General features: G+C 37.1%; 1 protein-coding gene across 2 annotated transcripts in view; it reads left to right on the top strand.

Annotated features, from left to right (window-relative positions):
- CWF19L2 (CWF19 like cell cycle control factor 2) overlaps positions 1-13,648 on the top strand; it is an 89,816-nt gene that overhangs the window by 47,182 nt on the left and 28,986 nt on the right. For both annotated transcript variants that reach the window (NM_001142831.1, XM_084974095.1), the window contains 2 exon segments: positions 3,841-3,957; positions 5,785-5,922. In NM_001142831.1, coding sequence (NP_001136303.1) covers positions 3,841-3,957; positions 5,785-5,922 — 255 coding nt within the window.

The following is a 13,648-nucleotide window of genomic DNA, read 5'->3' as shown; positions in this document are numbered from 1 at the left end:
AAATTAAATTTGTTTTTCTCTCATGTTAGTTTGATTATTAGACCAGACAAAGAACCTAGAATGGTAGAAGGAAAATTTTCTCCCCACAGCTCATAGGAAATTATTATTATTATTATTATTTTTTTGTCTTTTGTCTTTTTGTTGTTGTTGTTGTTGTTGTTGCTATTTCTTGGGTCGCTCCTGCGGCATATGGAGGTTCCCAGGCTAGGGGTCGAATCGGAGCTGTAGCCACCGGCCTACGCCAGAGCCACAGCAACGCGGGATCCGAGCCGCGTCTGCAACCTACACCACAGCTCACGGCAACGCCGGATCGTTAACCCACTGAGCAAGGGCAGGGACCGAACCCGCAACCTCATGGTTCCTAGTCGGATTCGTTAACCACTGCACCACGACGGGAACTCCATCATAGGAAATTATTGATGTTGGGAGGCATAGAGAAAGCAGACATAACCATGCAGCCATTATTTAGACTATGTGAAATATCCCCATTATCGCTGTATAATTTTAAGAATGGGGAATCCTGATGGACTGAGTGGAAGCAGTTAAAAACTACCAATTAGTGAAAGGTAAGACTAGGAAGAGAGATAGGAAGGAAGAAAAAAAAGACATTTCAGATAAACTTGCACAACAAGATTCCAGAAAACATTAGATTTCCCTGAAAAAGATATTTTTAAAAAATTGGTGTATAAGTTCTTATTGCCAGTAAATTTAACATGATCACGCAGTCTTAAAATGACTTTAAAATTAAGTATATGGGAGTTCCCATCATGGCGCAGCAGAAAGGAATCCACTAGGAACCATGAGGTTGCAGGTTCAATCCCTGGCCTTGCTCAGTGGGTCAAGGATCTGGCATTGCCATGAGCTGTGGTGTAGGTCACAGATGCAGATTGGATCCCGAGTTGCAGTGGCTGTGGCGCAGGATCGCAGCTGTAGCTCTGATTAGACCCCTAGCCTGGGAACCTCCACATGCTGCAGGTGCGGCTCTAAAAAGCAAAAATAAATAAATTAATAAATAAATTAATTAAGTATATGTAGTAGCTTTAGCTACAAGAACAGAATAATATTCATAAGAAACAGATATGAAACAAAATGAGACAAAAGTGAAATAATAAGTGGATATTAAGAAGACACAATTTTCTAGGAACTTTTGAAATGATATTGGCTAAATCATAGGCAGGATTCAGTCAAAGAAAGAATGAAATGAAAAGTAACTAAAAATTATATCCAATATTTATTTATAACTTTATACCTAGGCATTGTTCTAAAACTTTTCATGTATTAATTTACTTGATCCTGGAAACACCTTATTATTCTATTTTACAAATAAAGAAATTGAAGGAATTAAATGCATTGCAAGATTATGTAATGAGGCAGGATTGGAACAGAAGCATTCTGGCTCTAGAGCCCACACTAGCATTAGCTGATAACTCAACAAAGAAGAGATAAAAGAAAATAATTTCAAAGAATAGATGTGAGATTATGAGGGATAGATAAAAGCTGAAGTTACTGAAACAGAAAACCAAAAACCTGTAGAAATTATAAAAACACCAAGAGTTCATTCTTTAAGAAAAAAAAAAAAACATAAAATAGGTAACTCTTTGGGAAGGCTGATTAAAGGGGAAAAAAATAGAAAGATGCAAATAAGCAGCATTAAGAATTGAAAAAAGAAGAGTTCCCGTCGTGGCTCAGTGGTTAACAAATCAGACTAGGAACCATGAGGTTGTGGCTTTGATCCCTGGCCTTGCTTAGTGGGTTGAGGATCCTGCGTTGCCGTGAGCTGTGGTGTAGGTTGCAGACGCAGCTCAGATCCTGCGTTGCTGTGGCTCTGGTGTAGGCCAGCAGCTACAGTTCCGATTCAACCCCTAGCCTGGGAACCTCCATATGCCAAGGGAGTGGCCCAAGAAATGGCAAAAAGACAAAAAAAAAAAAAAAAAAAAGAATTGAGAAAAGAACAAAACAAACAAAAAAAGAATTGAAAAAAGGAGACTTAACTAAGACTGCTGTGAGTCCATCTGATGCCTTATAGGATTAGAAAAGGGTATCTCCTTTGAGCAGATATAGTCCTGTGAATACCTTTCACAAATTAAAAAAATAGCCTTGAGACAGGATTGCATCTTGGTGAATGTAATGTAGTTTGATTTTAAGTCTGCTCACTGCTTTGGCTGGGTGCTTGTGTGACATGAACAGCCTGCTTTTCTCTGGACATACTTAGAGATAAAGTAGAGATTGTTCAGAAATCATGAAAATATTTAGAACAATAATTACTGCTTATTTCTTGAAATTTTAAAAGGTAAAAATGGAAACGAAAAAGACAAGTAAAAAAAGATAATGGAAACACATGTCAGTGATGATAGACTTGCAGAATACTAACTGGTGGGTAAATCTGATCTAGTGGAAGTTTTCCTTCATTTCCAAAATGCTAGAAAAGGCTTTAAAACTTTTAGAATTTTTTCCCCCATTTTTTTGGCCTCCCTGCAGCATGTGGAGTTCCTGGGGATCAGATCAGAGCCATAGTTGGGACCTACACCACAGCTGTGGCAACGCCAGTTCCTTTAACCCACTGGTGCTGCAGAGGCGCAGCTGATCCTGTTGTGCCACAGCAAGAACTCCTAGAATTTTTAATATTAGCTTTGAATGAAAGCAATATACTTTTTCCTTTAAAAGAAATTTTTTTTTACGTACAGTTAATTTGTAATGTTATGTAAGTTTCACAATTGTGATTCACAATTTTTAAAGGTTATATTCCATTTATAGTTATTATATGTTGACAATATTCCCTGTGCTGTGCAATATATCCTTATAGCCTATTTATATTACATAGTACTTCATACCTCTTAATCCCCTACCCTTATCTTGCCCTACCCCCCTTGCTCTCCCCATCTCTATTCTCCAGTAAGAGAATAAGTAGAGATACTCTTTAAAATATGACACTTCATTAACTAATGCTAACTGATTAATTGAAGAAGAAAAATAGTGACAATAATTTTTACTATCCACTTAGTATTGTGTGTGAATATAAAATCAAAAAATTGGTATGCATTTGTTCTTTTATTTCAACAAGGGAACTAAATCTGTATTAAATGGAATTGAGATTGATTTTTAATCATTAATTCTGATTGGAGAGGTAAATTAAATGTGAATAATTTGCATGGTCTTATTTCAAATTGATTTTTAATTAAGTGGTTATCTGATATTCTTTATGTGATTCTTTGTTAGAATCTTTTTAGTAAAATTCTATTTTCATCATAGAATAAAGTTTACTTTTATTCTGTGCTCTACCAGGTATATATATTTGACCTAAAGTTCATAGGAAAAAGGTAATAGATTGAAAGTATGCAGGCTGTAACTTCTTCTGGAGAGTTAGAGAAGTGAAACGCACTGAGGGCTGTTAATGGTAATAAGTTATGTGGAATATCATTGTAGTAGCTACTTTAACAAGTTTGTTTTGTCATTTTATTGCTTTCAAGTTTCAATAGATCTTTAAATTGAAGAAACATTTGTTAAACACAACATCTGCAGCATCTGGGCATGCTCATACAATGCCTTTTGAATATTGGTGCTTTGTCATCTTTTAATATTGTCTAGGTGAAAACTATATTTGAAGTTTGCTTCTGTGATTGTTTTTTAGAAAAAATAAACTCTGGGTATTTTTCCCCACCTTTTCCCTGAAAAGATTATGGTCATTTTACCTTATAGTGGATAATAAAAGTCTGGGAGAAGCAAAATAATCCACAATATTATGTGAAAACTAAAATCACTTTATGCTTTTTTAGTTATTAAATATAAGCATTCAGTACTCTTTTCAATAATTTCAGAAGTTAGCTCTAAATCTTTCCATAGAATGAAGACCAGCAAGAGGTGATCCTTGTCAGAACGGATCAGTCTGGAAGAGTGTGGCCTGTGAACACATCAGGAAAACACATGGAATCTAAAGGAGGAAGAAGGAAGAGACAGATTGTATGTTTACCATATGACACATTTTGTTTATTAATTCAGAATTCCTATTTTCCCCTTGGGGCTTTCTTTGCATCAGATCACAATTGACCCTCGAACAACATGTGTTTGAACTGCACAGGTCCACTTAGGTGCAGAACTTCTTAAATAAATTACATGCTGTAGCACTACACAGTCTGTGGGGGTTTGCATCTGTGAATGTGGAAGTGTGGATAGGGAAGACTGACTCTAAAGTTACACTCACATTTTCCTCTGCATGGGAGTTGGTGCCCCTAACTTCCACATAGTTCAAGGGTCAACTGTACTTCAAAATATTTTCTGAAATGTAGCTTTATAATGCAAACAGTATAAGGTAGTAAGTTGTTAAATTACTTTTATTCCAAGTTACCCCTTTGCCTTTTACAAAATGAAATCTAATTCAATGACAGTTTTCAAATAATTATGAACATTGAATGTTTAAGGCAATTTTAATTTTAGTGTATGTTTCTTTTATGTTGTTTCTAGCTTCTTTTTACATACTTATCATAGCTCTTAAGGAAAACGTTGGTCCCACAGACCTATTATTTTGTGTTAGCTAATTTCAAATTTGGTGATGGTATCCATATAGAGCAGTATCTTAATTATGTAGTTGCTGTGCTCCTTTATAAACTTAATTTTCTTTATCTTTTAGCTGTAGCAGTTAATTTTTAGTAATACCTTGAGGCTCCTAAAATGGCAAAAACAGCAGATTCAGTTTTCCCAGATTAGATTTTCTGTTTTAAATTCAAAAGGTCATACAAATGGTAATTGAGTCCACAGTAGATTTGTTCATTTAGAATTTTTCTGTCAAATGCTTATTATCTACTGTTGAGTGCCTTTGTTGCTAAAGATAGTAATTGATTTGTTCTGCAAATGGAAGTGAAATAAATACCTTTTCTAATGAAACGGGACATATTAGAGGTTTGGAAGGGAGATGTGGCAGGAGAATAGTGAAGGTTTGAATTGTATGGAATGACAAAATTGACTAGGGATTCGTAGATGGATTGCCAGAATGCATTATGAATGTTCTTTTTGAATTGCTTAGTACTGACTAATGTAGGTATAGGAGTAAGGAGGATAGACACATTCATTCAGGTTTGCTTTTTGAGTATAATGAAAAGAGGACCAGAGAGGAATCTGGAGCCAGGGAGTGATTGAAATCAGGGAGTGTGAGATGTAAGCTAGTAAATACAGGAAGGGTAATGCTGGGAAAAAAATATTTGCAGTGGTTCCAAAGATCTCAAAGAAGTTGAAGAATAAGTTTTATTTGGATAAGGAAAGTGAGAACAATGTTGGGGAGATGTGATTTGTTGGGAAATAATAGCACATTTCTTTTCCACATGAAGGTATGGGACCAACTAACAGGAAAACCCAGGATTATTTTAGTTGAGAATCAGAATATCAGCTTTATTTCTGATAGAGCTCTTTTAAGTGGGTTTGCTAATACTTCACTTTTGTATTTGATATGCTTCCTTGATCCCTGGATAACTGCTGACTTCCCTCCACAGTGATGGGGAATTTTTACTACAAGGAGGGGAGGAGCAGAGAGGAGAGAATAAGACAAAAGGCAATTGTGCCCTTTCCTCAAAACTCATAAATCAAATAGTGTCATGCTTCTACCCCTGGGGAAGAAGAAAGTATAGAGGCAGAAGAGGTAGGGAGTGTTATTCTAATATAGAATAGGAATAAACTAGAAGGAAAGACTGTGATACATAGTGGGATTTTTACATATAATATCAGATTTATAGGTAATTCAATTAAAATACCTGAGACTCATGTTTTCACTAAACTAATAATGTTCATTTGTTGTAGGCGTCAACCCATGAGGAAAAAGAAAGGGTCAAATACTTTCATGATGATGATAATCTAAGCCTAAATGATTTAATCAAGAACGAAAAGATGGGAACAGCAGAAAATCAAAACAAACTTTTTATGAGAATGGCATCTAAGGTAAAATATATATGCTGTACGATACCTTTGACTTTTGGGATGCTGGTTACTCAATTTGCAATGAGCTGCTTTTCAGAGATGGTTCTTTCTAGTCTTGATTTGTTTTATTAAATTTAACCCTTTGTAAGACATATTGGAAACATGCATTTTGGAATTGATTTGATTAGGCACTATACTTTTGGGATTTAGTTTTTTTTTTTTAAGAGAACTATTTAATTTTTTTAATGTATTCCATGAAAATGTCATTTATTTAAGGGGCCAAACATCAGTATTGACAACATGCTGCTAGCTAGGTTCCCAGTCTGTTTTGTCTTGATGTTCCTCTAGTTCTTCATAATTATGTCACAAGGTATATATTTTAAGTAATATGTTATAAATTAGAAGACATCTTGGAATAACCTTAAAAGTCTACTTAAATGAAAATTTTGTATTTTTTTGAAAATGTATATCAATATTTCATGGGTAGTAGGATGAATTTTTATTTCAGATAGCATCCTTTGTTGCAGACCCATCCATCAACATTGTTATGAAGGAGACATATTTAAACCTAGCTCTATAACAGATCTTGACCCACTGGAAATACTCCGCTCACTGCCTATATTTATAAATAAAGCTTTAGTGGAATGCAACTATGCACCTTTGTTTATATATAGTCTATAATAGCTGAGCTGAATAGTTGTGACAGAGACTTTATTACCCACAAAGCTGAAAATACTTACTGTCTGGCACTTTACAGAAAAAATTGCCCATTCTTGCTTTTTTTTTTTTTTTTTTTGTCTTTTTGCCATTTCTTGGGCTGCTCCCGCGGCATATGGAAGTTCCCAGGCTAGGGGTCAAATCGGAGCTGTAGCTGCCAGCCTACGCCGGAGCCACAGCAACGCGGGATCCAAGCTGCGTCTTCAACCTACACCACAGCTCACGGCAACGCCGGATCATTAACCCACTGAGCAAGTGCAGGGATCGAACCTGCAACCTCATGGTTCCTAGTTGGATTCGTTAACCACTGCGCCACGATGGGAACTCCCCCATCCTTGCTTATGATACCATTGGTATCATTCCATTTAGTGGTGAAGTTTGAACGTAGGTATTTGAGGGGCAGGAGGGAGCCTTTTTACTGTATACCTTATTAGACTTTATAAAAAACTGTGTAAATAGACTACCTGATGAAAAAATTAACTTTATGAAAACTAAAATGACGATAACGGAAGTATCTGTATGTGTATGTCAGAGGAAGTAAAACAAACTTGAATTTAAATAGAAATGATCATTCTTCTAATCACTAAGAATTATGTAGGATCTTAAATTCCGCCCATTAGGATCATTTTTTACTTCTTATTTTGGAGGAGATACTAGAAATCTTCTAGGGTCTGGATTCCCAGCGGAAAGGAGGACATGTTTTTATGAATGTTTCCTTCTTAGAAATAGATCATTTTATTTGGAAGTCTGAATTAAACATAGTTTTAGTAGTCTAATACTCCATCCAAGTTTATACACAGTATAAACAAAGCCTTGTTAATAATTATAATAATAATTTATTAATTAAAATTTTTTTTTATTGAGCACCTAATATATGTTAGATACCATTCTAGGTGCTAGGTGTAGTGAAACAATAAAGTTCCCCCACACAAGGAATTTGTGGATGAGATAGAAAATGAACAAATATGTGATATAAAAATTATATAACATAATATATCATAAAATAAAAAATACTTTTGTAGGGAATAAAACAAAATAGAAAGAGATAGAATGGTATTTTCAGTAGAATGCTGAAGGAAGGCCTCTCTGTGGAGGTGATGTTCAGCAGACTTCTGAACAAAGTAAGGGAGTGGTCTGTAGGAATACCTGGGAGAAGACTGTTCATGAAGAACAGCAAATGCAGAGGACCCGAAGCGGAGACATTCTTGATAAGCATTAAAAGACATGTGACTATCAATAGAGGGAGAAAGGGAAAGAGATAAAATGGGAGACATACTAGGAGTCAGATCACGTTGGGTCTTTCAGAGCACAGTGAGGGAGCTTTGGTTTTTGTTTTAAATGATGGGAAACCATTTGAAGGTTTTTTGCTAGGACAGTGTCATGACCTCATTTGTGTTTTGTCCTACAGTTTTTGTATATTATTTTCTGGGTTTTTTTGGGTTTTGTCTTTATTCTCTCTGCTTTTCAGTAGTGGAGATTTTTGTTGTCATATCCTCAAGCTCAGAGATTTTTCCCTCAGCCTTATTCAGTCACAAATCCATCAAAGGCATTTGTCACTTCTATTTTAGTGTTTTTGACCTCTAGCATTTCTTTCGTAAAATTTCCATCTCTCTGCTTACATTATTCATCTGTACTTGGTAAGCCTGTGCCTCTGGACTGTGAATTTCACCAGTACTTCTCAGTTTTTTCTCCACTTACTTGGGATAGAATGGCTAGAAGGAGCTGGAGGTGGATGTTTCCCTTCCTTCAGGTAGCTTAGTCTCTAATAAAACCCCAGCAGGTTAAACTGGTAAAATAGTTTATACTATGGCGGTAGGTGTTAAGAACAGAATACTTTATTATAGTTCAAAATTGTTCCTTTTCTTCTCCCCCTCTTGGAATTCATAGCAAATTTTTTTCCTGATCTTTACTCTGAGGACCTGGTAGAACTCCTAGAGGTAAAATTCACAAAAGTTTGAGCCCCCCTTCCCATGACTGGTGTTTTTGACTCTCATATTTAACCACACTGAGCTTCCTGCACTTTATCAATTGCGGTTGAGGTTTTCCTACCTTGTCACTGGTTCCACCAGAATAACTGGTTTCTACACAGATAAATTATGATTTTCTGTACCCACCTGCCTGTCTCTCTGATTTTTGGGTCAGTCACATTCCTGAACAATCTGAAAAGAGCTATTGATTTTTCAGTTTATAAAGCTTTAAACTTGTTGGACTATAGTCATAAACTTCTCAGCCTCTTAAATGTCAGTCTGGAAACTGGTGCTTTATGTTTTAAAGGTGTTTCTGGCAGCTCTTCTGAGGAGGTGATGTAGAGAGGCAAGAGTGGAAGCAGGGAGATCACTTAGGAGGACATTTCATTCAAATAGAGCCTTGGAGTAGGGTGGTAAACTGGTGAGAGTTACTCACATTTGGGGCAGATTTGCTGGTGCTATTTATTTTGCAAGGGGACAAATCTTTCAGGAAGTTAGAGATGAAGAATACTACTATGGACACATGAAGCATGCTCATTAGCCATTCACATGGTGCTCTGGAGGTTCTGCCCATGGAGCTCTGGATATATGTTGGTGTTCCCATGTAGATTTAGATGTTCTTAACCTGTAAATGTATTTAAAGCAATGGGACTTAAGAAATTATTAGTGAGGAGAGCCTCAAAACTGAGCTGAGCACTGGCTAGAAGAGGACAAAAAGGATTCAACAAATGAAATTTAGAAGGTGCAGCCGGTGAGGTAAAAGGAAAACTTAGGGTATGGTGTTTCAGAAGCCAAAGAAGAGAGGAAGGAGGTTGTGAATAATTGTTTTGGCTATTTCTGAGAGGTAGGGAAAGATGAGGAAATTCTTGTCTGATTTTAATTTTCCTTTTGAGGTCATTTACTGAGTGAGAGGAGTTGATGGCGTGTCCAAGGTTTGAATCTTCTAAAGTTGCCACTGTGTAAAATGGGTGGTTTTTCTAATTGTGTTGAAGAATCAGTTTAGCTTATGACTTTATAGTGGAACCATTTATAAAATACAATAACTTCATTCAGATAAGACTACTAAAATAGTATACTCAAATTTGGTCTTTAGAGATACTGGTCTGAAGCAGAAAAGGAATAGTTTTATTAATTAATTTTCTACCATTATATTATACAACTGGTGCTTGAAATATCTGATTTCAATTACTCTTAAGGATAGTGATATTAAAAATAATGCTATTCTTGGAATATTCTTGAAAAAAATATCATACAGGCAGGGCCTCTGAACAGAAGCAGCTTGTAATTGCTGTTTATAGAGGGTGGTATCTGTATCAGTCACTTCTCAATCAGAGAAGCAGAACTAAAAGACACATAGATGCAAATTTCTTTATAGGAATTTGACCTTATGAAATCATGGAAACTGGTTAAGCAATCTCTTTAAGGCTGTCGTGGTTGCATCTGAATTTGGAGCTTTAAGTCCAGAGGGCAAGCACTTGTGAAGGAAAAATGAATGTAACAGGGGGAGACTAAACACAAACATGAGTTGAACTCTCAAGGATGGACAGATGCACATGTCAGTTCCTGTTACCTCTGACCTTGGTGATGTGGATGTTCTATATAACTTAGGCCAGGAACTAAACACACACATCTGGCCTGAAGGAGGATGGAGGAAAGGTTAGGTGGTTGTAGACCCAGCAGGTAAGTGAAAGTGTATGCAAACTATTAAAAAGCTGCTGTTTTATTTCAACTCTTTAGGTCTTCTGTAAGCATCTCTAGTTGTCTACCATAACCAGAAACACACAGAAGAAGGAATTCTGGAAAACGTATGTCAGACTAGTCAGTGACCACAACCCATGCCATGTTACCTTAGCTCCTCTCTTTAAACTATATTTAATCTCCAAATAAAGAAGATAACAAAGTCATGTTTCTGTCCAACATGATACAGCTATCCTACATACAACAAAAAGTAGGCTCACCCTTTCCCCAGAATAGAATACAAAGCTATTATTAATATATTTTAAGGTAGATGGTAAGGGATGAAAAAGGGAAAGAAAAGAAATAATTTTTGTTTAAATGTGTATTCACACCTTCTTGTCAAAATATTAAAAGGATATATAACCATTAAAATATGAATTTCTGAGACTGGTTATATGGTTTTATCTAGTATTTATAACAGCTTTCCTCCACTACTCATTCCGTATTCCTTTCATCCTCAGCAACACGCTTAGCTGGGTCATGACCCCTTGCCTGTTAAGGTGACTCAGAACCTCATTCTGAAGGTCTGGGCCATTTGGGCCATTTATTAGCAGTCCCGCTTTAAGTAAGTTATACTTTACCATTGACTTTAATCATAGGTCATGAGAAAACTGAGAGGTACCCTAAAAGATCTCCTGTATTCAAGATATACTTCCCCTTACCTCCTCTGTGTCTTACCAACTCAGTTTTCCCTTGATGGTCAGAATCAGTCACTCAGAGAGTAGAGTAACTCCCTTTGCTTTTTGATTCAATGAAGAGCCAGAAGGGCCAGGTGAGAACTTCCAGTTCAATGAATTGTTGTGTCCTGTGGTAGAAGTATCCCTGTCTTTGGAACAAAGAGGTCTAGACCAGTAGGGCCTAAAATCGCGGGGATGGAAAGCAAAAATTTTGCTATTGTGTCAGAAGGGGCAACAGTGGGACGAGTCCTGTTTTTTCCCCTAGATTCGCAGACCTATGAATCCTGACTATGGGAAAGATAACATCATAGTTTAGGTACTGATTTATAGCACATACTTCATCCTGGAGGACATTGCCTTCGTTCTACAAGGCATCACCTATCCAGCAGTTGTAACTAAATCTTGAAAAGACCGTATTTCTGTTCTGTCCGGCCAGCTGCTTCAGGATGGTAGGGAACATGATGAATTAAATGGAAATGGTAGTCATCATTGCATGGTGAATGCAGTGGGCATGGACACATTTTATTGGCTGTGAAATTAATTTCTTAGTCAAATGCCATGATGATATAAGTCCATAGATGGTAGTTTTGGTAGAAGCACTATATGAAAGGGAGGCAAATCCATGTCCAGAGTGTCTATTCCAGTAGGAACAAAGTGCTGCCCCTTCCACGATAGAAGCAGTCCAGTGTACTCATCTTGCCTCCAGGAAGCTGCCTCATCCCCCTAAGGAGTGCCTAGTAGAGGCTCAGTGTTGACCTCTGTTGACAGATTGAAATGCAGCAGTGGCTATAGCAAGATCAGCCTTAATGAGTGGAAGTTCATGTTGTTGAGTCCTCAGATAGGTTCCATTCCTGCATGGCCACTTTGTCCATAAGTTCATTGGAACAATCAGTGTTAGTAGTGGCTAGTGACATAAATATTTTCACAAGTACAAATATCTTTGCACTGTGTATCCATTGGGAGATACATACCTCTGTCCACGTATCTCTTCCCCAGACTTCCTTATTGGTAGTTCTCTAATTGTATTCTCTTCAGGTTTGTGACTATCCAGCCAAACCATTTGCCGTAGTATGTAAATCAGTGTAGACCTATATCTCTGGCCATCTCTCCTTCCAGGTAAAGTGAACTCACGGCTCAGAGTTCTTCTTACTGAGAGGATTTCCCTTCATAGTCATTCCAGAGTGGGACTGCAGTGCTGCAGCTGTGCACTTTGGATGGTGTCTGTATGTCATGCAGAACCAAGTGTTCATTGAAAAATGTTGATATAGGTTAACCTATATTTAAACTTTTATAGCTTTTTTTTTTTTTTTTTGAGATCCAGGATCTGATCAATGTTTGTGCATATGTGTAGTTACTGTGTCTCCTCACTGTGAGAATCCCTAAGACCATCCTCACTGGTGATACCAGCCACAAATTCAGAGAATCTCTAAGCCTACCTTCAGGTTTGATATTTTACTACAAGGACTTGCAGAACTCACTAAAATTTGTTAAATAAAGCTTTATTAGGTTTATTACAATGAAAGAAAAAAGATGGAAAGTTAGTCAAGGGAAGAGGCTCATGGAGTTGAATCCAGGAGAATGCCAAGCATGAAGCTTCCATTTGTCCTCTTCAAGTAAGTCATGGAGAGCACTAACTTCTTCCAGCAATAAAGTGTGAAATACATTATACACATGTACACGTGGCCAACTAGGGAAGCTCCCGCAACCCTGATGTGCAGAGATTTTATTGGGATTTGGTCACATAGACATTGCTTGTGAGGATGACTTTAATCTCCAGCCTCTCCTGAGGTGGAGCTGTGGCCTAAAGTCTCCAGCATAAAATCCATTGTTAGCATAGACCGGTGTGGGCCCAAGGTCCCCTGATAGGAAAGCCACTCTTAGAAATGCTTAAAGCGTATCTTCCAGGAGTAGAAGGCAAAGGCTAGACCTTTCTTTCGGTAAAGTTAATTTTTTTTGAAAACCACTTTATTTTATTTTATTTTTTTATTACTCAATGAATTTATTACATTTATAGTTGTGCAATGATCATCACAATCCAATTTTATAGGATTTCCATCCCACATCCCCAGCACCCCCCAACCCCCAAACTATCTTCTTTGGAAACCATAAGTTTTTCAAAATCTGTGAGTCAGTATCTGTTTTGCAAAGAAGTTCATTGTGTCCTTTTTTCAGATTCCACATGTAAGCGATAGCATTTGATGTTGGTGTCTCATTGTCTGACTGACTTCACTTTGCATGATAATTTCTAGGTCCATCCATGTTGCTAAAAATGCCGTTATTTCATTCCTTTTAATGGCCGAGTAATATTCCATTGTGTATATGTACCACATCTTCTTGATCCACTCCTCTGTCAGTGGACATTTAGGTTGTTTCCATGTCTTGACTATTGAAAACAGTGCTGCAATGAAAATTGGAGTACATGTGTCTTTTGAAGTCATGGTTTTCTGTGGATAGATGCCCAGGAGTGGGATTGCTGGATCAAATAGTAGTTCTGTTTTTAGTTTTCTGAGGACTCTCCATACTGTTTTCCATGGTGGTTGTACCAATTTATATTCCCACCAACAGTGTGATAGGGTTCCTTTTTCTCCACACCCTCTCCAGCACTTATTGTTTGTAGACTTTTTGATGATGGCCATTCTGGCTGGTGTA

The sequence above is a fragment of the Sus scrofa genome, chromosome 9, assembly GCF_054392235.1.
Source record: "Sus scrofa isolate SSC_HxYL_T2T_F1_AM1 chromosome 9, Sscrofa_HxYL_maternal_Yorkshire_Landrace_v2.0, whole genome shotgun sequence".
In the NCBI taxonomy this organism is placed as follows: domain Eukaryota; kingdom Metazoa; phylum Chordata; class Mammalia; order Artiodactyla; family Suidae; genus Sus; species Sus scrofa.
The sequence above is the reverse complement of the archived record's forward strand: the minus strand, read 5'-3'. Positions and strand labels throughout refer to the sequence as shown.